Source organism: Canis lupus, chromosome 1 (assembly GCF_011100685.1).
Source record: "Canis lupus familiaris isolate Mischka breed German Shepherd chromosome 1, alternate assembly UU_Cfam_GSD_1.0, whole genome shotgun sequence".
NCBI lineage: Eukaryota > Metazoa > Chordata > Mammalia > Carnivora > Canidae > Canis > Canis lupus.
This window is the reverse complement of record NC_049222.1, coordinates 107,607,642-107,635,074: the sequence shown is the minus strand read 5'-3', so window position 1 is coordinate 107,635,074 and position 27,433 is coordinate 107,607,642. Positions and strand designations below refer to the sequence as shown.

Genomic DNA, 27,433 nt, shown 5'->3' with positions numbered 1-27,433 from the left:
TTGGGAATCCTTGAAGCGTTTATTGGGGAGGGGGGGTGTTCTGAACAAACATGAACAAGACTGGAGTCCTGGAGTGGGCTGGGAGAGATCGGGAAGGACCCAGGGGTGGTTGTAGACTCTTGAGAAAGGGGCTGAAGATTGGGGGCATTCTAGGGATCAAGGGGTGACCTGAAACACTCTAGGTGGAGTTTGCTAAGGGGGAGAGGTCTATGGGGTGATAATGTGGGAATACCTGTGGGAGGAGAGGTACAGATAATGGAAGGAAGGGCAGGACTGGGGGTGGGGAGGTCTCTGGAGGTGGTTAACTTCTAGGTGAACTTGGCTTTCTGCTACAGCTTTGAGTAGTGACTTTGGGCAAGTGTGTTTTCTCAGACTCAGTGAGCTGTTCTGTGAAGTGGGTACAAGCATCCTTCTCCCAGGATTGTGGCCAGGACTCAAGAGGATTATAGATGTACAGGCCTGGAGGGCAAGGGCTCCTTGAATGCCAGCTGCCACTGGGCCAGTTCCCAGGGATTGGGGTCCCAAGAATCAGGTGTGAGAGCTCTTCAGAACAAAAGGAAGGTTCTAGGGATCCCTGGGTGGCGCAGTGGTTTGGCGCCTGCCTTTGGCCCAGGGCGCGATCCTGGAGACCCGGGATCGAATCCCACGTCGGGCTCCCGGTGCATGGAGCCTGCTTCTCCCTCTGCCTATGTCTCTGCCTCTCTCTCTCTCTCTCTCTCTGTGACTATCATAAATAAATAAAAATTAAAAAAAAAAAAAAGGAAGGTTCTAGAAGTATATAGGGGAGCAAATTCTGGGTTCCAGGGGCTCTCCAGGGTGCAACGATGAGACTGTCCACCCCTTGCTACAACCTTTCTCTGAAGCCAGATGTACTACTACGTCCTGCACCAGACAGGGGCTCCACCGAAGAAGAGCAGTGAAGCATACTTCCTCGTTCTTTGAATCAGGTCTGGGCATTAGATGAGACCTCTTAGTTTTAGAGAAGTGAAAAGGTAGAGATTGTTCACTGAACAGAACAGTATGTTCCGTGGAGTGAACCTGGGAGGAAGACCTGGGAGGGCAGAACCTAGGTATCCCTTGGGGAGGCAGGAATGTTAAGTCTTTATCTTTCTGATCTTACCCCAGCTCTGTATGCTACTTTGCACACCGTCCAGGGCTGCTATTGTGAGCCAGTGGTCATGACATACAAAGCTTTTAAAAGCTGCCCCTGTGCTCCAAGACAAATGCAGGCAGGCCCCCCAGACCCCAGGCTCTGCAGCCTCCTTGTCCCTGCAGGCTCTGCTCCTCACACCTGCCAGGTACTGTGTCCCCTCCAGCAGTCTATGCAAGCCATTGGACAAGGACTTTCTTCTTGCTCTTGGCCTCCCGGCAGTCAGGTGTCAGGGAGGAGGGCTCCTGACTGCCTTCTCTAGACTGGGTGGCAGCTGCTGGCTCTCACCGCATTTTGTTTCCGTTGGGTGTTTTACCACACTTTACTTTTAGAGAGGTATTCCGGGACATCGAATCTGGCATAACTCAAAAAGATGCGAGGGGGTTTCTACTTAGCCTGTTAAAGTGGTGCCTTCCTGTGGTCGCGCTTCAGATTTCGGCTTCTGGCCCAACGTTAACGCTGCCAGTGTGCATTCAGTTCGGATTTTACTCTCAACATAATAAGCCCACGCCTTCCGATTCCAGTCGCTGCAGCAGGTACAGGTGGAGGGCAACCTGGGTGGCCCCAGGGCTCTGGCGCAGCCAATGAAGGGACCACAAGGCCAGTGAGTCCAAGCCTGTTTATTTGGTCTTCCGTGCGCTCAGGCCTGCATCACCGGCCTCGACTTTTCAGCCTGCAGCTTCACGCCGGAGCCCGCGAAGCCTGTGCCGCCCTGGGGAGGTGGGAACAAGGCCACCATGGAGGCAGGTCGGGCCGCGGGGGCGGGGCGCGGAGGAGGCAGGCCTCTCCGGAGAGGGCGGAGCCAGGAGGGACGGGGCATGCAGCAGGGGCGGGGCCTTGAGAGCGAGGCCTGGGCATGGGTCAGTGCTCACCCGCTGCAGCACGATGATGTCGCGGTCTGTCAGCTTCTCCCCGTTTACCGGGTCTACCATGTCTTTCCGAATCAGCTTCTCCACGCATTCCATGGTGACCACAGCCCCACTACAGTGAAGGTGAGGGTGGGAGGGGCCACGGATCAGAGACCCCGCCCTGATGAAGGTAGCCCCACCCCACCCAGCCCTGCCTGGCCCCACCAGCCCTGGATCCTCTCCAGGTGACTCACGAGGGCCGCAGCACCGCGCAAGGCGTGGCGTTGCTCAAGCTGTCGCGGGTCACGGCACACACGTAGCGCTCACTGCGTGTGATGAGCCCCACGCGGTCCACAGAGCTGTCGAGCGGCGTGAAGCGCACAGGTGTCAGGTCCGACATACGCAATGGCTTCCCGGACATGGGGCAGGTCACGGTGCGAGACTGCGATGGGCAGAAGGGAGGCAGGGTTAGCAGGCCAGGCTGGGGCCAGGTGTAGGGAGGATTGGGGCGTCCCAGGCAGGAAAGGGGGCGCTCAGGATCCTGGAGAACTCTGGCCCTCTGGGTCCTAGTGGGCACAGAGTGCTGGGGATGCTCACAGGCTTCTCCAGCTTGGTGGCCTTGGCCTCGGGGGTCAGCGACGGGATCCAGAAGCTGGGCAGTGCTTTATCCTTGTCCTTGCCCGTAGGGCCTGCACTGGACCCAGGTTGGGCATCATCTGCAGGGGGAAAGGGGTGTAGATGCCATGCCCAGGAAGGCGCCCGGCCCCGCAGGAACCCCACTCACTTCCAAGTCTGCCTCTCCTCACCTGAGGTCGTCCCAGAGGCGGCCTTCGATGTGAATGGGTTGAGGGGCCGGCTCACGATGGCTGCCTCCTTCTCCAGGAAGCCCCGTACCTGGTCCTGGGCCGCAGCCCGCTGCAGCTCTTTCTGCTCCTCACGCCGGGCACCACGCTGCTTCTCATAGGCCTGTGGACAGCCAGAAAAAAGTGGACCATGCATCTCTCTGTGGGTTGTGACTCTGAGGGTGGCTCTTCCCATTTCACAGGTGGGTAAACTGAGGTCTACAAAGGGGACCATCCCGGCACTGCTCATAGAGGCTAGTGGCTGCCAGTGTGTGATGCTTTAATCTGCTGTGATCCATGGTGTGGCTCTGCTGTCCTTGCTGGTCCCTTCCCCTATTGCAGGGCACGAAGGTCACTTCTCATTTAGCTGGTTTGGGACTCAGTGGCTTCTCCACTCCAGCAGAGTGGCCAGCAGCTTGGCAGGAGACAGACGCCCAGACATAAACCTTGTCTCTGTCAATGATGAGCTCTGTGGCTTCCAGTAAGCTGTGACTTCTCCTGGCCTGTTTCTTCATCTGTAAAACTGGCTAACGATGGTGACCTACCTCAAAGGTTCACTGGGTTATACGGGATGATTTTTGGAAACGCTTAAAACCTTGACACATACCTGACACATAGTAAGTGCTCAATAAACGTATCTGTGGGCCATGTTTTTTTTTTTTTTTTTTTTTTTTTTTTTTTTGTGGGCCATGTTATATTTTACAGCATATGTACTGTGTGTAGATCCTCTGTCCCATTCTCAGGCAAGTTCCAGGAGAGTAAGCACCCAGGCAGCCACTAGACCATGCAGAGGTCATGGACACTGGGGAAGCCACTTGCTCTAGACAGAAAGCTCTATGAGAATCTCACCCTCAGTGAGTTTCCGGAATGCTGGGAAGCCTGGCAGGAAAAGGGAGGGAGGGGGGCCAGCTGTACCTCAAACACGATGATAAAGGGTGTCCTTCCTATCCATGAAATGAGTTCACCCATGAAGAGTGGACGTGGCTCCACATAAATGCCTCAAGAATCCTGCACTGGGAGAATCTCCCACATGCCCTGCAGCTGATTTGGCCCTGTCCGCCCATTTTATTTATTTTATTTTTATTTATTTTTAAAGATTTTATTTATTTATTCATGAGAGACACAGAGAGAGGGCAGAGACATAGGCAGAGGGAGAAGCAGGCTCCATGCAGGAACCTGATGCGGGACTCAATCCCAGGACCCCAGGAACACTCCCTGAGCCAAAGGCAGACACTGAATTGCTGGGCCACCCAGGCGTCCCGGTGTCAGCACATTTTAGAGCCAATGAAACCGAGGCCCAGAGAGGTGAGGAGACATCATTAATTCAACATATATTCATGGAGAGCCTAGGGCCATGGGGTGGTTAAGAGTTTTGTTCCCTGCCCCTGGGGCCTGCTGTCTAGTGGGCATGAGTTGGCCACATGCAGAATCATAACAATGACAAATGTCAAGACAAGAGGTGACAAGGGGCAGATCCCTGGGGTCTCTGGACTAGCAGGAGGTCAGTGGAGGCAATGCCTGGGCTGAAGTCTAGAGGAGGGTTTAGCCAGAAGTGGGAGGGGACAGTGCACGCGACAGAGGGAACAGTGCTAGCAAAGGCCCAGAGGGAAAAGGAACTCAGCTGGGAAGCCTAGAGTGGCCGTGCTTGTGAGATCAACATCAAAGCCACCTGCCCTGCCTGCGCCCCCATACCCCCATCCCCATCACCTTCATCTGCCGGGCGATCTCCTTCTTCTGGTGCAAGATATACTCTAGGATTGCCTCACGCTCATACAGGTAGCCATCTGGGCTGTAAGGACAGGATGGGTTGAGAAGTGTCAGCTCCCTACCCTGGGCACCCACTAAAGCGTCTTGCAGACAACAGGCCATTCAGTGCTCAAGTGTGGCTCCCTGAGGTGAACCAAACCATTTTCACTCTTCTGGCTTTATAATCTGCTCTGGTGTGTGTGTGGAGTGGGGCGGGGGGGGGGGGGGGGAACCTTGTGCAGGCAAGGGGTAACTCAGCAGGCCCAGGTGATCCAACCCCTGCACATTCCAGAGGACTGGCTCTTGACCAGCATCCAGGAGGGAACTAAGCCCCTGGATTGTGCTGATTGATAAAAGTATCTTAGTTCACCTGGGACAGGGTGAGGGCTTAGGCTGTGTGGTCTCAGATAGATCTCTGGAGGGATTGAAGACCAGGTCAGCCCCATGGAGGTCAGCCACGCCTCCAGGACCAGCCTCTAATATAATCCCTAGACACTGGGGCTCGGGTGGGCTTCCCTGGTGAGCAACACTCCTGCGTGTTGTCACACGTTGTGGGGAGACCAGCGCTGTCCGTGTGATTCTATCAGGAGAGAACAACTGGAAGCTCGCTCCTATTCCCTCCTGGACTCTGCCCCACGTGTCTTCTCCCCTTGCTGACTTAACCTCCACCTTCGTAGTGGAACAAGCTGTTACGGACTAGAACCAACTCTCCGAGTTCTATGCATCCTTCTAATGAACCCCTCAACACAAAGGTGGCCTCAGGGACCCTTAACCACAGTCCGCTCTCATCACTCTCTGCAAAATGTACCCGTAAACTAAGCCCATATCCAGTCACTGGACTAAGCACTTTACACCCATTCTCGCTGAAGCCTCTGCCAGGCCGTGAGGCAGGTAATGGTAAGCGCTCCACACACGAGCTGTTATTATGCGCCCAGCCATGTTCTGAGGGCCCTACTCTCTATCCTTTTCCACACCCCATGGAACACATTAGGATGACGCCCATGTCTCAGCTGAGCACACAGGCTCTGAGAGGTTAAGGGGCTTGTCCAGACGCCCCACCCCTGCATGCAGCGCCCTCCATGCGGCTCCCCAGCTCACGTGACGACAGGATCATGGCAGGGCTGCAGAGAGAGGCAGCAGCAATCGAAGTCCTTGACGGCATCCCGGCTCAGTCGAATGTTCTGGGTCCCATAGCCTGAGGCCGCTGGGGATGGAGACAGACAGAGGTGATGGGGGGACAGGAGATGTGCCCCTTGCCAAACCCAAAGAGAAAGGCACAGAGAGAACTTGGGGGTGGTGGTGGTGGTGGGGAACTCAAAGAAACAGGGAGTCAAGAGCTTGGGCTGCGTGTCTGTGTTAGGAGCAGGGGCATGACCCACAGGAAGGTGTTAATCCAGAGGGTAAGTGACAGGCCCTGTCACTGAGGCAGCTGGGTAGAGAGGCTCACCGCTGACTCCCCTCTACCACCCCGCCCCCCCCAAACCACTCATGGGCCTGTATGGACTCTGGGCCTCAGTTTCTGCCTCTGGAATGTGGCCGTGACAATGTGATTCCTTCCTCAGTGGGTAGTTGGGAGTCTTGGATGAGTTCACATACAGAAGTGCCCATTGCAGGGGTGGGAGCGTGTGGGATTGCGCAGGCTCTTCCCCATAAGGTCAGGACCATCAGTCAGAGCAAGGCAGGGGGAGAGGGGAGAGACATGCCCAGAAGGCACAACCAGAGGTCCAAGGGGATGGTGACTTCAAGATACACCTGTTCCCCTGCCAAACCCAATACCTGTGTCCTTCTTCTTCTCGTGGTAGGTATAGACGGCCCCTGCCGTGCAATTCTTGCCATGTCGTGTCATCCTGAGGGAAGGAGGGAACAGTTGCAGGGCTGTGGTGGGGGGGAGTCCACAGGAAAGACGGGCCCTTGGAGCTGGTCTGCCCCTACCCGCCCCAGATACAGAAACTGGGGGTGGGTCAGGGGAGGACGGTCTTACAACATGGAGTGGGAAAGCAACACCCATACACTCCAAAAATGAAGTTTTTTTACTTTGCAAGTTTTTTGACCTTTTAAAAAACATTTTATTTACTTATTCATGAGAGATAGAGAGGCAGAGACATAGGCAGAGGGAGAAGCAGGCTCCCTGAGGGGAGCCTGATGCAGAACTTGATCCCAGGACCCCAGGATCATGCCCTGAGCCAAAGGCAGATGCTCAACCACTGAGCCACCCAGGTGTCCTGACTTTTTCACTTTGAAGAAAGATCTATGCTTTGTTTGTGGAAGCAGGCCTTGGAATGGGTATACCCTGTGAGTTACTCTGAGATGGTAGAAGGAGGGTTAACTGAAATCCAAGAAAATTCTAGCAGCAGGTGAGGAATGCTGTGGCTCCTTATGCACAGGGGGGAAGTGGGGGTTTTGGAGATGTTCTGCTCGGGGTGTGTGCACATGTGTGTACCTACCGGCTCATGGCAACTGAGTGCAGTTCTTTGGGTTCACCTACTCTATCTCCTGGGTGGGTGAAATCATCCGTAGTTGAAGTGAAATCCACATCATGGTGGAAGTGTTGCCTAATGTTTATCAATGGCACTGGAATAAATTCGTGTTTTTGAAACGAGCATTCTAGCAGAACTAACTGTACACAGAACACTGGCCAATCAACAAGAAGAAAACCTAGCTACCCAGACAAGAAAGGGAGCAAAAGATGTGAAGAAGAGGCAATCTATAGAAGCAGCAGCTCAAAGACTAAGGTGAGTGTGGAGAGACATTCAAGGGCAGCCTGGGTGGTTCAGTGGTTTAGTGCCGCCTTCAGCCCAGGGCCTGATCCTGGAGTCCCAGGATTGAGTCCCACGTCGGGCTCCCTGCCTGGAGCCTGCTTCTCCCTCTGCCTGTGTCTCTGCCTCTCTCTCCGTCTCTCATGAATAAATAAATAAAATCTTAAGAAAAAAAAAAAAGAGAGACATTCAAAATTCTCCTCAGGTGGAAACAATAGTAAGATAGCACTCGATAGGTGCCTGGGTGGCTCAGTGGGTTAAGCGTCTGCCTTTGGCTCAGGTCATGATCTCAGGGTCCTGGGACTGAACCCCATATCTGGCTCCCTGCTCAGCAGGAGCCTGCTTCTTTCTCTCTTCTCTGCTCATGCTCTCTCTTGCTATCTCTCTCTCAAATAAATAAAATCTTAAAAAAAAAAAAGACAGCACTTGATACCTATCATCAGGCTGGCGGGAGAAAATTTGAAAGCTGGGTAAGACCAGGGCTTGGGGAGGACACGTGGTCAGTCACAGGATCCTTGGGCATCTCAGCGGGGAGTAGCTAGGGTCAGGCTCTTGGAACACAAGCTCATGGAAGTTTAGCAAAATAAGCGCAGGTGATTCTGCACTTGGGTGATGTGCCCCAAAGACATACTTAGAGACATCCCCAAGGGAACATACCCAGGGATGTCCACAGTGGGTTAGTTATTCCAGAGGGGAGTCAAAGGCACCTGGATGTCCCTTCCTGGGAGAATGGGTGGTAATGGCCTAACCTGGAGACTACCCAGCTGTGAGAAGCAACCCGCTAGATGTGTGCAAGGCATCACAGGTAGATGTTAACACAATACTGGGTATAGAAAGTAAGGGGAGAAAAGGGGAAGAAATGAAACAGGATCGCTAACCAATCTATTTGTGCCCAAGATGGTACATATATTTTTTTTAATTTTATTTATTTATTCATGAGAGATACAGAAAAAGAGAGAGAGAGAGAGAGAGAGAGAGAGAGGCAGAGACACAGGCAGAGGGAGAAGCAGGCTCCCTGCAGGGAGCCTGACATGGGATTCAATCCCAGGTCTCCAGGATCAGGCCCTGGGCTTAAGGCGGCGCTAAACCACTGAGCCACCCGGGCTGCCCCATATATATTTTTTTAAGATTTTATTTAGGGGGATGCCTGGGTTCTATAAATAAATATTTTATTTTATTATTAATAAAGGTTTAATAAATAAAGATTTTATTTATTTATTCATGAGAGACACAGAGAGAGGGGCAGACACAGGCAGAGGGAAAAGCAGGGTCCCTACAGGGAGGCCCATGTGGGACTCCATCCCAGGACTCCGGGATCAGGCCCTGAGACAAAGGCAGATGCTCAACCACTGAGCCACCAAGGTGCCCCAAGATGGTACATTTTTTTAAAAGTTCATACAAACAAGAGGGTATGCACTGTGCATACTAGAGTGGTTGCCCATGTGTGAGGTGGGGACTGACCAGGGGCTGGAGATATAGGAGGGGGCTGTAGGTTACAGGGATCAAGGATTGGGCAAGATGACCTTTAGCCTGGGCTTGAGTCCAGGCTTGGCCCTGCACTGGCTGTGTGACCCTAGGCTGGCCATTTCCTTTCTCAGAGCCTTGGTCTGATTTGGCAAAACATAACCACGGGATCTAGTTGACAGAATTGGATTGCTGTGAGAACTGAATGAGTCCTGCCTGGAGCCTCATGGCACATGGGGAGTGTTTGGGAAATATTCTCTCTGGCTCTGTGGCTGCAAGAAAGATTCAGAAGGCTGAAGTGGGGGTGGGGCGCAACCAAGGGCTCCCCAAAATGTAAAAAGCAACTTTGTCTTTATTCCCCTCTTCTGGTCATCTTCCGCAACTTTCCTTTCCCATTCAGTATATGTGCTGCCTAAGCGAGAACTTTCTTTCCCATTCAGAATTGAAATGCCTATCTCTTGAGCCACGGATCTCGTTCTCCCCCTACTGGCGTCTTCCCTCAAAAGCTGATTTTTGGTCTCCTAGGTACATTGACAGACTAGATGCAGACCTTAAGGATGCAGTTTGGTGCATTTTGACAAATGTATATGCCTTTGACCACCACCCCAGTCAAGACCCAGGACACTTCACCCCGGTGGTGGCCGCTGTGCTGCTCACAGAAGCTAACCTTTCTGAACAGCCTAACTTGACCCACGGAATGTCCTCCAACTTTCCCTCAACCCCCAAGCTTTTGAGCAGATGTCCAGCACCTGCTGTCTCCCCTGGCTCACCTGCCACCCCCTCCTCCCCCGGCCCTCTGGCTTCCGCCCCAGCCCCCCAGCTGCCACACATGAAGGTCGCACTGACCTCCTCCTAGACAAATTCTCCACTCTATTCTTAGTTGTCAACTGCCTTGACCCTCTGTGGTATTTGGCACCGGGCTGCTTGTCTTGTGGCCAACAACAGGGGTTTCTGCACTCTTTGGCTTCTTGGCCAGGGACATTTTCCCTCCAAGAGTGAGCAGAGAAGCTACAGAAGGAGCATTTTTTTTTTTTTAAACTTAGCCAGGCAATAATGGGAAAAATCCCACAGAGCAGTTTGATCCCTGACCCCATACCAACTCTGCGCCCCCATCTCATCGACTGTCCAACCTCAACCACTCTCTGAGATCTGTCCTGTCACCATCTCCATTTTGCAGATGGGCAAATTGACACTTGGAAGTGAAGTTGCTGCCTAGGGCAGTGGTCCTCAAAGTCAGGTCTGGGGACCCTAGGGGGGTTCTCTAAAAAGCTTTCAGGGCAGCCACAAACCATTTCCACAATATTACTAAAATGTGTTTGCCTTTGTTACTCTTATTCTCTCCGAAGTGTACAGTGGAGTCTTCCAGAGACTGTGTGACACGAGAAGATGTCATTGCTCTGACCGCTGACTCAATGTGTGCTTGCGCATCCTTGGGTTTTAAACATTTTAGGGGCATCTGGCTGGCTCAGTTGGGATAGTATGCAACTCTTAATCTTGGGGTCTTAGGTTCAAGCCCCATGTTGGGTGTGGAGCCTACTTAAAAAAAACTATTTGGGGGGGGACTGAGTGGCTCAGTGGTTGAGTGTCTGCCTTTGGCTCAGGTCATGATCCTGGGATTCTGGGACTGAGTCCCACATCAGACTCCCCACAGGGAGCCTGCTTCTCCCTCTGCATATGTCTCTGCCTCCCTCTGTGTCACTCATGAATAAATAAATAAAATCTTTTAAAAAATTAAAAAAACAGAGCAGGGGCGCCTGGGTGGTTCAGTCGGTTAGGCATCTAGCTTCAGCTCAGGGAATGATCTCAGGGTCCTGGGATCAAGCCCCACATCAGGCTCCCTGCTCAATGGGGAGCTTGCTTCTCCCTCTGCCTATGTCTCTGCCTCTCAATCAGTGTCTCTCATGAATAAAACAAAAACAAAACAAAAACTGTTTTATTATGCTAAGTGAAAGAAATTTGGCATAAAAGGCCATATATTATAGGATCACATGTATACGAAATGTCAGAATAGGCAAATCCATAGAGACAAAAGTGGATTGGTGGTTGCCATACGCTGGGAGCAGGGGAAATGATGAGTAACTGCTGATGGGTACAAGGTTTCTTTTTGGTGAGATGAAAATGTTCTGGAATCAGTAAATGGTGATGATTGCACAAAATAGTGAATATACTACTTTACATTTTTTAAAAAGATTCTTATTTTTAAGTAATCTCTACACCCATTGTGGGGCTCAAACCCACTACCCCAAGATCAAGAATCGCACACTCAGGCATCTGAGCCAGCCTGGTGCCCCACGAACACATTATTTTAAATGGATGAAATTTGTATTATGTGAATTATATCTTAGTAAAACCCTTTTTAGCATCAGTCTTAATTTCTGATGCAGCAAATATTGATAGGTAGGATTCACATAAATGAAAGTTCTTCAGAATCCACAGTAACTTTTAAGAAACTGAGACCAAAGAGTTTAAGAACTGCTGGCCAAGTGTTGAAGGGCTGGCAGGTGGCAGTGCCAGGATTTCTCTGGAAGTTGAGCTTTCACCCACCATACTGTATTGTCTCCTCATTAAGGCCAATTTCTTTCTTTTCTTTTTTCTTTTCTTTTCTTTTCTTTTCTTTTCTTTTCTTTTCTTTCTTTCTTCTTTCTTTTTCTCTTTTTCTTCCTTTTCTTTCTTTCATTCATTTTTCTTTTTCTCCTTCCTTCCTTCCTTCTTCCTTCCTTCCGTCCTTCCTTCCTTATTCCTTCCTTCCTTCCTTCCTTTCTTCCTTCTTTCTTTCTCTTTTCTTTCTTTCTTTCAAGACTTTATTTATTTATTCATAAGAGACAGAGAGAGAGGCAGAGACATAGGCAGAGGGAGAAGCAGGCTCCCTGTGGGGAGCCTGATGCAGGACTCGTTCCCAGGACCCCAGATCACGACTTGCTCAACCACTGGGCCACCCAGGCATCCCAAGGCCAATTTCAAAACACAAAATAGAACTATTGGGGATCCCTGGGTGGCTCAGTGGTTTAGTGCCTGCCTTCGGCCCAGGGCATGATCCTGGGGCCCCGGGATCAAGTCCCGCATCGGGTTCCCTGCATGGGGCCCGTTTCTCCCTCTGCCTGTGTCTCTGCCCTCCTCTCTCTCTGTGTGTGTCTCTCTCATGAATAAATAAATAAAATCTTAAAAAAAAAATAGAACTATTGCCATCTGATGTCACTAGCGTTTCAGGGAGGAAACATCCAAAACAAGAGCCACATATTGTCAACCTACTTTACAGAGGAGAAAACAGGCTCCCAGAACTCCCCAGCTAGGAACCACAAGAGCCAGGGTTCAAACCCAGGCAAGCAGGGTGTGGAACTGCCCTCTTAACCACATGGCAACTGTGAGTCCTCCCAGGAAAGTTACTACCTGAGAACATAGGCCAATCCATTCCTTTTTTGTATGAAGGCTTCAAAATCCAGAGTGTATTTTCCTCTTTCAACCCATTTCAATTCAGACATGAAATTTTCACTGGAGATGCTTTAGGTTTTGTGATATACCACTGCAAAGGTACATTTATATACCCCATTTGTTCTGAGAAAAGTTTTCCAATAACCGAATCAAGTATTGGTGCCTAAATTTAAATTAATTAAAAGGAGGAGTGCCTGGGGGTTCAGTCAGTTGGTTGGCTGCCTTCAGCTCAGGTCATGATCTCATGGATCCTGGGGGTCAAGCCCCGTGGGCTCCTTGCTCAGTGGAGAGTCTGCTTCTCCGTCTCCCCACCCCCCAACAAATACACACTTAAAATCTTTTTTTTTTTTTTTTAGATTTTATTTATTTATTCATAAGAGACACACAGAGAAAGAGAGGCAGAGACATAGGCAGAGGGAGAAGCAGGTTCCATGCAGGGAGCCTGATGTGGGACTTGATCCTGGGACTCCAGGAACATGCCCTAAGTGAAAGGCAGACGCTCAACTGCTGAGCCACCCAAGCATCCCACCTAAAATCTTTTTAAAAAATTAATTAAAATGAAAGAATTAGAAAAGTCAGTCTCTCAGTCAAACTAGCCACTTCTCAAAGCGCTCCACAGCCTCTTGGGACTAGGGGCTCCAGCTCAAACAGCACCGCGACAAGATGGGACTTTATAAAACCATGACCATGATGCCATCAAGTGAATGATTTCGTAACATCTACTATCGTCTGCTGTTCAAACTACTGATTCTCTCCCGACTGTCTTTTTCTGCAGTTGGTTTGCTTGAATCCTGAACCAGTGGTACCTCACCTTTTGGTGGGACCAGAGATCCCTTCAAGAACCTAGAGAATGCTACCCACCTCTCTCCTGAAAATGGTGCATGCCAGGCCATTCTGGGGGTACAGAAGCTTTTGTGTTAAAGGAAAACCAAGGGACTAAGTACATTCAAGGAAATTAAAGACAGAAACAGGACATGATGTAAGCAGTACAGAGAGAGTTCCCTAAGAGCCAAAGTGTACATTTGAGACACTCTATTAATAATGGCTGTTAAAAAAAAAAGCCACCCCCCCCCCATCAAAACAAGGCTGATGTTTAAGAGGTCTGATGAACCTAGCCCTGTCTGAAGCATTTTACACATATTGAGTTCACTGAATCCCACAACCACACACAAATGGTTGCTACAAACAAGGAAACTGGCATAGAGAAGGTGCCCAACATCCTGCAGCAGAGGTCTAACCCAGGCATCTGAGTCTGTGGCCTTCACCATCAGCCTGAGGAACTGTGCTTGACTCTGAGCGAACAGTGAGACAGCTAGTGTGTGCCTTGCTCTCCCCCTGGAAATTCTGCCCTCTTTTTCCTTCTAGGCTCCATCCAGGAATCCACTCCCATGGGAAGCCTGTCTCTCTAGGCTGAATGAGGTGATCCTTGTACTCTGATAATGCCCTGAGTTACCTCCAATATAGCGGCCACTTCTCAGGATTTTCCACTCCAGGCTAGGAGCCCCTGGATGGATGGGCCCAGGAAAGACCCTAGTCTGGGTCCCAGAACTGTCTGGCACCTGGGTGGGCTCGGATATGTCATGAGAGGATCAGTTAGCTGCTGCTGACTCTTGATCTCAGGGTGGTGGGTTTGGGCTCTGTGCCGGGGATGAAGCCTAGAAAGAAAAGAAAAGAAAGAAAAGGAAAGAAAAGAAAATGAAAGAAAGAAAGAAAATAAAGAAAGAAAAGAAAGAAACGAACGTAAAGAGAGAGCAGTCGAGCTGTCGATCGGAGAGTCTTTCTCTTTCTCTTCCTTCTCTGCGCTTTCCTCCCCCCTCCCTCCCCCTCCTCCCGTCCTGACCCAGGTGCCTGGCAGGCTCAGTGGTTAGAGCATGCAACACTTGATCTGGGGGGTTATGAGTTTGAGCCCCATGCTGGGTATACGGATCACTTAAAAAAAAAAAGAGTTGCAAAACCATTTTGCATCCATTGATGACATAGTTGATTCGGGAAGGGGAGATGCCATTCAGAGAAAGGTTGAAGAAACTGTAATATCGCAGGGCACTAACACCCCGTAGCAGAAAAGAGAAAAATATAACAATGGAGGTTGGGGCTCTTCCTACCTCTTATTAGTCAGCTAGGGCTGCCAAAACAAAATATCACAAGCAGGCTGGCTCAAACAACAGACATTTGTTTTCCGGAGACATTTATAGTTCTGGAGGTTGGAAGTCCAAGATCAGGGCGCTTGCATGGTCAGATTCTGGTGAGGACTCTACTCCTGGCTTACAGATAGCTAGCCACCTTCTTGCTGTTTTCCCGGGTCAAAGAGTATGCTCTCTGGCATCTCCTCTGGTAAAAACACCAACCCCATGGGGTAGGACTCCACTCTTACAACCTCATTTAACCTTAATTAAATCCAGAATGGCCTATCTCCAAATAGTCACGTTGGTGGCCAGGGTTTCAACATATAAAGGGAAGGGAGGCGGGGGGGGGGGGGTTGCACATTCAGCCCATAAACACCACTTGAAGCCCCTGATCAATCTCATCAACCATATCCCGTCTCATGTCCTGTTGAAAGCGGGCAGGACAACCCAGCGTTAGGCAACGTGAAGCTACTAGCTCTAAAATAGTCATGCCAAAATAGCTGAACCTAAATCTCATCAAGGCTTGAGATTTAATTCTCTGATTCCAGGAAATTCAAAGGATGTAGTAGGAAACGACCAAAAAGGCTCAGACAGTAAAGATTTTTGACTTTGTGGCTGACAGGGCCCAGTCACAACTACTCAACTCTGCTCTTGTATGGCAAGAGCAGCCATGGATATGTGTAAATGAATAGGCATTGCTGTGTTCCAATAGAAGTTCCCTTATGGACACAAGACATCTGAATTGCATAAATTATCATGGGTTACAAAATATTATTTTCCTTTTGATTTTTTTCTAGTTGTTCAAAAATGTTAAAACCTTTCTTTTAAAAAAATATTTTATTTATTTATTCATGAGAGACACACAGAGAGAGGCAAAAACACAGGCAGAGGGAGAAGCAGGCTCCCCATAGGGACCTGATCCCGGGACCCCAGGATCATGACCTGAGCCAAAGGCAAGATGCCACCCAGGTGCCCCTGTTAAAACCATGCTTAGTTTGCAGGCTACACAAAAACAAGTGGGAATTGCAATCATATGTCTGATAAGGGAATTGTATCTAGAATATACCAAAAACTTACATCTCAGTAATAAAAAGACAAATAACCCAGTTTAAAGATGGGTGAAGAAGGGTGCCTGGCTGGCTCAGTGGGTAGAGTATGTGACTCTTGACCTCGGGGTTCTGAGTCTGAGCTGAGTGTTGGGTGTGAAGATTACTTAAAAAAATAAAACCTTTAAATAAATGGGGGCTCCTGGGGGGAATCCCTCGGTGGTTCAGTGGTTTAGCGCCTGCCTTTGGCCCAGGGCGCGATCCTGGAGTCCCAGGATCGAGTCCCGCGTCGGGCTCCTGGCATGGAGCCTGTTTCTCCCTCTGCCTGTGTCTCTGCCCCCCCCCCCATGTCTATCATGAATAAATAAATTAAAAATAATACTAAAAATAAATGAGGGCTCCTGGGTGGTTCAATCGGTTAAGCATCTGCCTTCAGCTCAGGTCATGATCTCAGGGTCCTGGGATCAAGCCTCATGTTGGGCTCCCAGCTGAGCAGGGAGCCTGCTTCTCCCTCTCCCTCTCCCCCCTGTTCCTGTTCTGTTAAATAAATAGATAAAACCTTTAAAAAAATTAATTAAGGGATCCCTGGGTGGCGCAGCATTTTGGCGCCTGCCTTTGGCCCAGGGCACGATCCTGGAGACCCAGGTTCAAATCCCACATCAGGCTCCCGGTGCATGAAGCCTGCTTCTCCCTCTGCCTATGTCTCTGCCTCTCTCTCTCTCTCTTTCTCTCTCTATCATAAATAAATTTAAAAAAATAAAAAATAAAAAAATTAAAATAAAACTAGGTAAAGGATCAGAATAGACATTTCTCCAATGACGTCTGACAAATAGCCAATAAGCACATGAAAAAATGTTCCACGTCATTAATTATTAAGGAAATGCAACCGAAAAACCACAATGAGATACCAGTTCACGCCCAGTAGGATGATTACAAACAAAAAGGTCAGGGCACCTAGGTGGGTTAGTCGGTTAAGTGTCCGACTCTTGGTTTTGGTTTGGGTCCTGGGCTTGGGTCCTGATCTCAGGGTACTGGGATCCAGCCCTGTGTCAGACTCCATGTGCATGGAGCCTGATTAGGATTCTCCCTCTCCGGGATCCCTGGGTGGCGCAGCGGTTTGGCGCCTGTTTTTGGCCCAGGGCGCGATCCTGGAGATCCAGGATCAAATCCCACGTCAGGCTCCCGGTGCATGGAGCCTGCTTCTCCTTCTGCCTATGTCTCTGCCTCTCTCTCTCTCTCCCTGTGTGACTATCATAAATAAATTTAAAAAAAAATTTAAAAAAAAATTAAAAAAAAAAAAAAAAGGATTCTCCCTCTCCTTCTGCCCCTCCCCTCATGTGCTCTCTCACTACAAAAACAAAACCAAAACCAAAAACAAACAAAAGTCGAGGGAGAACTACAAGGGTGGATAAATTGGAACCCTGATGCATGAACAGCAGGAATGGATGCTGGGGCAGCCACTTTGGCAAAGTCTGGCAGTTCCTCAAGAACTCCCATACAGAGTTATCGTCTGATCTTTTCCAACAGAAATGAAAATATGTCCTCACAAAAACCTAGAAACAAATGTTTGTAGCATTTAGAATAGCCAAAAAGTGGAAACAACCCAAGTGCCCATCAACTGATGAATGGCTGAACAAACTATGGTATACCTCAGACAAAAGAATATTATGCAGCCACAAAAAGAATGAAGTACTGCTACATGCTACAAAATGAAACATTTTGCTAGGGGCGCCTGGGTGGCTTAGTGGTTGAGCATCTGCCTTTGACTCATGTCCTGATCCCAGGGTCCTGGGACAGAGTTCCGTATCTGGCTCCCTGAAGGGAGCCTGCTTCTCCCTCTGCCTAGGTCTTTGCCTCTTTCTCTATGTCTCTCATGAATAAATAAAATATTAAAAAACAAAAAAAACCATTATGCTAAGTGAAAGAAGCCAGTTAAAAAAACAAACAAACAAACAAACAAACAACAAACAAAAAACTTGGTTTATGTGAAATGCCCAGATTAGATATACCCATAGAGACACAAAATATAGGGCAGCCCAGATGGCTCAGCAGTTTAGCGCCACCTTCAGCCCAGGACTGATCCTGGAGACCTGGGATCGAGTACCACGTCAGGCTCCCTGCATGGAGCCTGCTTCTCCCTTTGCCTGTGTCTCTGCCTCTCTCTCTGTCTCTCACGAATAAATAAATAAAATCTTTAAAAAAAACCAAGAGAGAGACACAAAATATAGTAGTGGGTATTAGTGCCGGAGTGGAGATGAGAGTGGGGAGTGATAGCAAATGGGTACTGGGTTTCTTTCCAGAGTGACGAAAATATTCTAGAACCGACTGTGGTGATGGTTGCACAACTCTGTGTATATACCAAAGACCACTGAGGGGTGCCTGGCTGGCTCAGTCAGTAGAGCATCCAACTCTTGATCTCTGGGTATTGAGTTGGAGCCCCACAGCGGGTGTGGAATCTACTTAAAAATCAAAAACCAAAAACAACAAAACCTCACTGAGAGGGGACCCCTGGGTGGCTTGGTGGTTTGGAGCCTGCCTTTGGCCCAGGGCGCGATCCTGGAGTCCTGGGATCGAGTCTCGCTTCGGGCTCCCGGCATGGAGCCTGCTTCTCCCTCTGCCTGTGTCTCTGTCTCTCTCTCTATGTCTATTGTGAATAAATAAATAAAATCTTTAAAATAAAATAAAATAATTTTTAAAAACCTCACTGAGTTGTATACTTTATTATTTATTTATGAATCATTATTATTATTTAAAGGTTTACTTACTTGAGAGAGACAGCAGGGAGCAGGGGCAGAGAGTCCCAAGCCAACTCCAGACTAAGCACAGAGCCCAATGCAGGGCTCAACCCCATAACCCTGAGATCAGGGCCCGAACTGAAACCCAAGAGTCAATTGCTCAACCAAGTGAGCCACCCAACTGCCCCTATTTTATTATTATTATTATTATTTTTTAAAGATTTTATTTATTTATTCATGAGAGACACAGAGACAGACAGAGACACAGGCAGAGGGAGAAGCCACTCAGGCGTCTCTTTTTATTATTAAAGATTTTATTTATTTGAGAAAGAGAGAGCATGAGCAGGGGGGAGGGAGAAGGAGAAGCAGACTCCCCACCAGGCAGGGAGCCCAATGTGGGGCTCTATCCCAAGACCCTGGGATCATGACCTGAGCCAAATGCAGAGGCTTAATTGAGTAAGCCACTCAAGCACTCCTATTTCTTTATTATTTTTTAAAGATTATGGGGATGCCTGGGTGGCTCAGCGGTTTAGTGCCTGCCTATGGCCCAGGGTGTGATCCTGGAGTCCCAGGATCGAGTCCCACCTCGGGCTCCCTGCATGGAGCCTGCTTCTCCCTCTGCCTGTGTCTCTGCCTCTCTCTGTGTCTCTCATGAATAAATAAATAAAATCTTAAAAAAAAAAAGATTATATTTTTAAGTAGTCTCTACATCCAACACGGGGCTTGAACTCATGACCCCAAGATCAAGCTCTGCATACTCCTCCAACTGAGCCAGCTAGGCGCCTCTGAACTGTAGACTTTAAATGGGTGAACTATATAAATAAACATAAATAAATCTGATTTTTTTTTTTTTTCGAAAGAAGGAAGTCAGCAGGATTTGGGTTTCGCCTGTTGACCCTTGGCACGGAGGCATAACTGAAATGAGATTACAAGGAAACAAAAAGACAAATTCAAACCCAGAGAGGATGATCAACAGAGTAAGTAATCCAGTTTCTTTAATAAATCAATTATGCCAAGAAGAATAAAGGGTGGGTGGAGGAGACTGTTCTAAATTAGGAGGAATTTAAGATACATAACGGCAATGACTTGACTGGATTCTGATTCAAACAAATCAAACTTTCTTTTAAAGGCATTTTTGACATGCAAGATTTGATTATACCAAGTAATAGGTACTATCCTAGAATTACAATCGCTTTTGTAAAGCATGATAATGGTATCGCGGTCACGTTAAGATAATATCTCTTGTTTTTTACACATGCGTCCTAAATTTTTAGGGATGAAATGTCACGATGGGTAGGATTTGCCTTATGTATTTAATTAAAATATGCCAAGCCAGTATGGCAAAAATATTAATAATTGGTAATTCTAGGTGATAGGGATTCTTATATTATTCCTTAACTTTTATGTTAGGTTTAAACTTTTTTTTAAGGATTTTATTTATTTAAAAAAAAAGGATTTTATTTATTTATTCACGGGAGAGACAGAGAGGCAGAGACATAGGCAGAGGGAGAAACAAGCTCCCTGTAGGGAGCCTGATGCGGGACTCTATCCCAGGACCCTGGGATCACGACCTGCGCCAAAGGCAGATGCTCAATCACTTAGCCACCCAGGCGCCCCCAAGTTTGAACGTTTTCACAATAAAACAGTAAAGTAAAACCTTTCGAGGCCCAAGTTCACACCGACTCAACAGCAGCATCGGGATGAGAACCTAGACCAGCCCGACCTCAAAGCTCCACCGAGGAAAAACCCTACACCAACTCCCAGGTGCAATGGGCTGTCAAAAAAGGTGCAGAGAAGGCGGCGGTGGGCGGCGCACAATCTCCTCCGCCCTCCCTGTCACAGTCTGGGAAACTGAGGCAGGAAGGGGGTGTCCTTCTTCCTCAACTCCCACTCCCTAGACCCCCTTCCTCCCAAGAGTCTCAGTCTCTCCTTCCCCTGGGACCCCCACCCCGTCCCGCCGCCCTCTACAGTGCAATATCAACTCTCAAGAAAACTGCCGGAGAGGCGGGGCTATCTACAGAGGATGCTGGGAGACGTAGTTCAGCTTCAAACTTGGGGCGCATGGAGTGCTCTATTAATGATTGACAGGGAGTCGGGAATTCGAAACCCTGTGCCTGTCTCCCTCAGGACCCCAGGAGTCTAGCCTGCGGGAAAGCGATCTCAGTAATCCATCCCGCCATCCGCCCAGGACTCACCTTACAAACGACTCCTCGTTCCTTCGTCGCCTCTTCAACTGTGCCCCTACACCGGAAAGGAGGGCTGTTTTTCCTCTCCGCTTCGCCCACTTCCGCCTGGCGGAAAAGACCGGAAGTAGAGCTGCCCCTAGCTGCCGAGATACTTCGCCTGACTTGGTAAGTCCTCCCTTCTTCTCTCCCTCCCTCCGGAAACGTGAGTAGCAGCCTGAAGGTTCCGGTTGGTGCAACTGGCGCGAATATGGGACACGCTTAGTATACGCTAGGCATCTCCCCGGGCGGGAGAGTTCTTGCTTATGCCGAGGCTTTGCGTCTCTCCAAGTCCGAATTCGAGGACTTAACCACATCATCTAGAGATTGGGAAGCTCACTTCCCCAAGTATATCAATCACTTGCTCCATGTTGAGAGACAATTGAGAAGGGACACTTCTGTCCCCAGTTTATAAGCAGAGCAATTGAGAAATCAGAAGTGAAAGACCTTTAGATCACATCAGGAAACAGGAATTTACTACAGCATCGTCCACCTATCCCCAGGGACCACGGCATACATTTCCTGCCAGTTTTTAGATATCTAGCTATCTGGAGACATTCATTTTGCTGGCTCACCCAGGGAAGCTTCCATCCTTGGGAGGCAAACAAGGGAACAGGTGCATATCCAATCCCCTGGGTGCCTCCGCGGTGTCGGTGTCTGGTGTCGGAGACCCTGGCTTCCCTACAAGGCCCAGAGACCTTAGGCCCTTCATACTAAGGTCCCTTTAAATACTTTGTCCCTTACCTGAGTCCCGCCCAGGGCAGGTAATCACAAACCCCGCCCCTCTGCCAGAGGCCGGGATCATCTTCATTACCGGGAGAGGGGCACCCCTCCTTCCTCTCCCCTCCCCTCTCCCCTGCCCCCCTCCCCCCCCATTAACAGCTGGCCGCAGCTGGCAAAGGAAGCCCCGATTACAGAGGAAGGGAAAGTGCTCACAAGTCTGGGCAGGTAAGTGAATGTCCCCTGGGGCCAGAGTCTGGCTTGGGGACCCTGGCCTCCTGGCTCCCTGCCCCTCTGGGACTCAGCCATTTGGGTCCCCCAACACCAGGAGTCCAGGACCTCCACTCTCTTCTCCCCCTGGACCCAAGAATATAGGCTGTTTGCCTCTCCTGCCCTTCCTTCTACTGTAATCTTTGATCTCAGTGGGTGGATGTGGCAATGGGCATAGGGAGAGGCAGGTATAGGAGAGGCAGGTATAGGTGGACATTACCAGGAAGAAAGGAATCCTGATCACTGATGAACATATTTATGAGCACCTACTATGTGCCAAGATTCGTGCTGGGTGCTGCAGACAGGGTAGAGAAAAAGAAAAAGAGAAGCTCCTGGCTCTGGTCTCTGGAGGCACACTACTTTCTTTTTTTTTTTTTTTAATTTTTATTTATTTATGATAGTCACACGGGTGGGGGGAGAGAGAGAGAGAGAGAGAGAGAGAGAGGCAGAGACACAGGCAGAGGGAGAAGCAGGCTCCATGCACCAGGAGCCCGACGTGGGATTCGATCCCGGGTCTCCAGGATCGCTCCCTGGGCCAAAGGCAGGCGCTAAACTGCTGCGCCACCCAGGGATCCCTGAGGCACACCACTTTCACTCAAATCCTGCTTCACTCAAATCCTGCTTCTGAATTGTGCAAATTGTATGACCTTGGGCAAGTCTTTTCCTTCTCTGTGCCTCACATTCCTCAACTGTAAAATGGAGACATAGGGATAATAATAGCACTGCTGTGAAAATTAAACTGAGTTGATATGGTAAACTACCTTAAACAGTAGTCTAACTACCTGGCTCAGAATACAGGCGACATGAGTGTCAGCTATGATTGTTATCATGGACCACAGAGTCCAGTCCGGGTGACCTTGCCTCCTTCCCCAGGGGCTGAGGCGCTTGCTGTCTCTCCCACTCATGGTTTCAGGTGTTCATAAAATATGAGGGGGTACCCCTTTCTGCTGCTGCTATATCTAGGATTGACCACTTGCTTGGACACCTCGCCTGGTGAGGAGAAAGACCAAGGTGAGCACTTGGGGGGAGAGCTGGTGTCCAGACACAGACCTCCACCTTTCCCTGACTCCAGAACTCTTGCTGCTAGTCCCCTCCCTCCCCAGGACTCCATCCTTTTCCATCCCATCAGGTTCCTGCATGTCCCCAGTCTTAGAGACTCTCCATTTTTTCTTCCTGTCCTCCGTGTCCTTTGGGCGCAGAAGTCTTCCTGGACTCCCCGGAGGCCCAGAGCTTTCTAGGAAGCCGTAGCCGGATTCCACGAGCCAATCACTGGGACCTGGAACTGCTCACACCAGGGAATCTGGAACGGGAGTGTCGTGAGGAGCGGTGTTCCTGGGAGGAGGCGCGGGAGTATTTCGAGGACAATACTCTGACAGTGAGAGCCTCTCCAGGCCCTGGGATGTCCTGGCCCACACAATTCCCTCTACCCTGGGTCTCAGAAATGAGGGCGGTCTGCTGTAGGGGTGAGGAATCTCCCAGTTGATGTGCTGCCATTCCACCTGTTCTACTCTCTCTTCAAGGAGCGCTTTTGGGAGAGCTACATCTACAATGGCAAAGGAGGTGAGTGGGGTGGGGGTCCCCTTTTGTCCCATGCAGCTAAGGCAGCCCCTTCCTCTGCAGGTTGAACCAACATCCCCTGTCCCAAATTTGCCTCCTTCAAATTAACTCCATGCTCCTGGAGGTGGTTAGTTATTAAAAGAGTCCCCTCCTTTGAGACTAGAGCCCCTTCCTGAGGAACCCACCACAACTTTTTGGGAGGAGGTTTCATGTCCTTAGGAAGGAGGAAGTGCCTGTGTGTGTGGGGGGGTGGCGGTTACAGCTCTGGGGCCTATCAGGCTGACCTACCTGAGCCCCCTGCCCCAGTCCCCGCTTTGGAGTCCAGAGTCCCAGCCCCTTCTGTAGCTTAGTTGCTAGAGGGACTGCTCCCCATCAACAGCGCCTGGCCAGGCCAGGCCAAGGTGGTGGAAGCCTCTGTATCCTCACCTGACCAGGCTGCCCAGCCCCAACCCTTTCTGTGAGTTCTAAGGCCCCACCATGGCTGTAGTCTTGTTGCTAAGGGGGGACTGCTCCTTAGCAACCAGGCCTGGCCATGCCGGACCAAGGAGGCCCCCAGCACTCAATACCTGGCTGGCTTCCCCTCCCCCACAGCCCCATCCCGGCCTTGGCCTGGTTACCAAGGCGGCCTCCCTAGCAACCACACCTAGCCAGGCTAAGGACCCAAGGCCCACTGCCCAGGGAGGAGCCCCCTCCCTGTAGCAGATGCCCCACCCCCTCGCAGCCTGGTTGCTAGGGGGGGATGCCCTTAGCAACAAGCCCTAGGTCTGGGCTAGAGGCCTCACATTGGAGCCTGGTTGCTAGGGGAGGTAACTACCTCACTGCAGGCCTAGAGAGGCTTGGTAGCTCCTTGAATCCACCTGAAACATGTCAGAACCCGAGGGCCTGCCTTCTCTGTGTGCTCTTTGCTCAGGGGGTTAAAAGCCTGGGGTTTGCTGTTTGAGGAAACTGCATGACCCAGCGCTAAGGGAAATCTCCCCAGTGGCAAGACCCAGGAAGGCCTCACAGAGCTAAAAGATTGCTAAGCGCCTAGGGTCCTGGCAAAGGGTCCACCTGAGTTCTAGATGCTCAAAAATGTGTTACTGGGGAGGGGGGCTGGAGGCCCCGAAATTCCTGCATTGATAAATGAATTTTTCACAGCTTTCTGGTCAATTAAAAAACCTTCCTGCAGATTCTACTCTTCCTTCAGAGTTGAGCTCTCGTCCTTCAGTAGCCTGGTTGGCAAAGGGACTATAGTCCAGAGTGGGGAGGTTGCCAGATAAAACACAGGGACCCCTCCAACCAATTAAATTTGAATTTCAAATATACACGAATAAGTTTTTTATTTTATTTTATTTATTCATGAGAGACACAGAAAGAGAGGCAGGGACATAGGCAGAGGGAAAAGCAGGCTCCCTGCTGGGAGCTTGACGCAGAACTCTATCCTGGGACTCCGGGATCATGCCCTGAGCCAAAGGCAGATGCTCAACCACTGAGCCACCCAGGCGTCCCACACATAAATAAGTTTTTTAGTGTAAGTATATTCTAAATACTCCAAGGGACATTCTTACACTAAAAATATTCATTGTATGTTTAAAATTCATATTTAAGTGGGTTCATATATTATTATTTGCTAAATCTGGTAATGCTCGGTTGGGGGGGCCCTGAAATTGCCCATCTGAGTTCCCTATCTTACCTTCAGTGTGTCCACCGACCTCTTAGCAGATGGATTTTGCTCAAGAGGGATGAGCCACACTGTGTTCAGGGTCCTCTATCACCGTAGGGATACAACTGCCATATTTTTGTCCCAGATGAACTACCAGACCCTATATGTGTTTGATCTCAATGAGTTTTCACAACCATTGGGGGGAGTCATCGTTACCATTTTACAGAGCAGTAAATGGAGGCTTAGAGAAATGAGTGTGTGGAGTTGCCTGGAGTCACACACCTAGGAAGTGGTCCCAGTTCTACTTTGGTTCTTGGCCTATACTCTTCCCTCAGGGGGGAAGGCATAGGGTTGTGTGTGGTGGGGAGTGACAGCCTCTGACAGAGTGCCTCCCCCCGCCCCCCCCCCCCAGGGCGTGGACGAGTGGACGTAGCAGGCCTGGCTGTGGGGCTGACATCTGGCATCCTGCTCATTGTCCTGGCCAGCTTGGGAGCCTTTTGGTATCTGCATTGCCGACGGGGTGGAGGCCAGCAGCCCTGTCCCCAAGAGTAAGGGGGATTCAGAGAGAAGGGGCCCTGGGTGGTGGTGGTGGGGGAGCTGGAAAGTGGGATGAATAGAGGAAGGAGGAAGGGTGGACCTAAGGAGATGAGGCAAGGACCTAAGGAGACAGGTGGGTACTGCCTAAGGATCTGAGGAGACGACCACGTGGCCAGTTGGTCTGTGAGACTGTGTGTGGACGATTAGTACCTGGCTCTGCTCAGTACCTGGCACACTGTAGGAGCCCAATCAGTATCTGCTGCCCATCTCCACAGTCCCAGGTTCCTGTGTAATCATCACTCTGTTGTATCTGGTGAGGCTGTAGCGTATGGTCCCTGGGTACGTGTAATATGTCAGTTTCCATCTGACAGGCTGTAGCACGTGTGTGCACCTTCTGAGTTGTCTAGACTTGTCCTTCTCGGTGGGTCTAAGAAAGTGCTTGAGGGTCAGTCTTTTTTTTTTTTTTTTTTTTTTTTTTTTGAGGGTCAGTCTTGAAAGTATGGTGGGTCCGGGGTTTCTTGGTACAAGTGGCCCTTGAGTGACCTGGCGTATCTCTGTGTTCCGTCTGTTTCTGTGTCTGCCTCTCTGCAGTGCTGGCTTTTTCTCCACTGCTCCCTGTATCTAGGAAGGCATGTGTGTCTGTGAATAAGACTATGTCTCAGCAGTTGGTGTCTGTGTGTCCATCCCTGTGTGTCCACTGGGATGCTGGGGTGCTTTTCTGTGTGGAGGGTCTGGCTGCAGGTGACCCTCTTTCCCCCCGGTCTTTCTCCCTTCCACTCGTGTCCGTCTGCCACCCTCGGAGTCTGTGTCCCTAAGTCTTCCCGCCTTCTCCCAAGTCGCTCCATCCTGTAGGTTTCCACCGCTAACACTGTACTTTCTGTCCTCAGGGCTGAGCTCATTAACCCCCTGAGTCCCCTGGGTGATCTAGCCCCGCCGACGCCCCTGCCTCCACCCCCACCTCCACCCCCAGGCCTCCCCACCTACGAGCAGGCGCTGGCGGCCTCTGGGGTGCACGACGCACCTCCGCCCCCCTACAGCAGGTACTGGGCTGGGCTTCTACCCGGGGGTGGGGCACAGAGGAAGGAGGGGCGTGGGCTCAGGGGGCGGGACTTGGAATTTTGAGCTTATTATCCGGGGCAGGGCTTGGAGCGTGGGGGCGGGGCCCTATGCAATTGTCTGGGGGCGTGGCCCAGTGTTGTCTGTGTGGAGCCTAACGGGAGGGTGGGTCTTGGGCTCAGAGGGTCTGCGATTGGCTGAGACGCCCGCGGGCGGGTCGGAGTGGTCTTGCTTGAGGGGGGAAAAACAGCCGGGTCTTTGACTCCCGGCTGTGCCCCTCCCCTTGCAGCCTCAGGAGGCCTCGCTGAGGAGCTGCTTCGGAGCCGAGGTTCCCCAGACTCACAGCGGATTCCAGAGCCCCCAGGCCTCTTAAACTACAAAGCTGAGCTCGGGGAGTGGTGGGAGTAAGGGGGTCGTCCTGCCCGAGGCCTACCCTGGCACACGTGTTTCCGCCGAATACGGACGCAAGCATATCCCCCGCCAACGTGTTCCCTCGTCCCGGCTACTCGCGGGCCCCCCCACGCTTTGACTGTGGGGGTACCCGCCAGCCCCCAGGGTAGGCGTGCGTGGAAACTCGGACCCCAACGCATAGGTTGGGTATACCCACTCGCGTGAGTGAGCAGGTGTGACAAGGCCATCTCCCTTCAGTGCCACGGGCCACGCACACGCAGGGCCCTGCTTATGCACACATATGTTTTCGTACGCTCTCGGGCGCCCTGCAACCCAGGGAAAGGGTGGGGGGCACATTTGCAAGCGTGCTTTTCGGGGGCGAGCTCTCATTGCACCGGGAGACGGGAGTTGAGCTCCTCTCGTAAATGAAAATCCTTTGTAAAAGAGACACAAAGTGAAACAACGCAAAAAAATAAAAATAAAATGAACTGAATTGCATTCCCGGGCGCATCTGCGCGCGGCGGAGTTGGCTTTCTGTACAAACGCTGCGCCCTACACCCCCAGGCCCTGCTAGCGCTCTGTATCTCTCTCTCTCTCTCTCTTTTTTTTTTTTTTTTGCATTTGCACGGGATTGTGGGAGGAAGCGGAGCGCAGCCAGACACCCCGCCGCCCGCCCCCCCTTCCCCTCCCCCCTCCCCCAGCCGCCTTGTGCAAAGATGGCTGCACCGTGAGCGCAGAGGAGGAGGAGGCGGCGGCGGCGGCGGCGAGAGAGCGAGCACCCAGCGCCCGCACCCACCCCGGGGCCGCCCGGGACGCCCCCTCCTGAGCGCGCGCCCTCCCTTCTCTCTTGCAAGCGCCGGGGCAAAGGCGGAGACAGCGGGGTCCCTCCTACCCCCCTTT

General features: G+C 50.7%; 2 protein-coding genes across 4 annotated transcripts; one reads left to right on the top strand and one right to left on the bottom strand.

Annotated features, from left to right (window-relative positions):
- NOSIP (nitric oxide synthase interacting protein) lies at positions 1–20,480 on the bottom strand. Its single transcript, XM_038528225.1, has 9 exons — positions 20,335–20,480; positions 6,363–6,433; positions 5,685–5,790; positions 4,548–4,629; positions 2,805–2,964; positions 2,596–2,714; positions 2,253–2,440; positions 2,023–2,131; positions 1–1,862 (listed from the first exon to the last, which is right to left on the bottom strand). Exons 2-9 carry the CDS (start codon positions 6,430–6,432, stop codon positions 1,791–1,793), a joined length of 906 nt encoding a protein of 301 aa, XP_038384153.1. The 5' UTR covers position 6,433; positions 20,335–20,480; the 3' UTR covers positions 1–1,790.
- Positions 19,102–27,031, top strand: PRRG2 (proline rich and Gla domain 2). Of its 3 annotated transcripts, XM_038528229.1 has the most exons (8): positions 19,102–19,116; positions 20,267–20,490; positions 22,265–22,362; positions 22,551–22,726; positions 22,872–22,911; positions 24,963–25,098; positions 25,975–26,127; positions 26,433–27,031. In XM_038528229.1, the coding sequence occupies exons 3-8, from the start codon at positions 22,278–22,280 to the stop codon at positions 26,449–26,451; spliced, it is 609 nt and encodes a 202-aa protein (XP_038384157.1). In that variant the 5' UTR covers positions 19,102–19,116; positions 20,267–20,490; positions 22,265–22,277; the 3' UTR covers positions 26,452–27,031. The 3 variants fall into 3 exon arrangements, with proteins under 3 accessions (XP_038384157.1, XP_038384156.1, XP_038384155.1); XM_038528228.1 differs by lacking the exon at positions 19,102–19,116 and having other exon boundaries at positions 20,217–20,490; XM_038528227.1 differs by lacking the exons at positions 19,102–19,116; positions 20,267–20,490 and adding an exon at positions 21,155–21,309.
- The last annotated feature ends 402 nt before the right edge of the window (positions 27,032–27,433 follow it).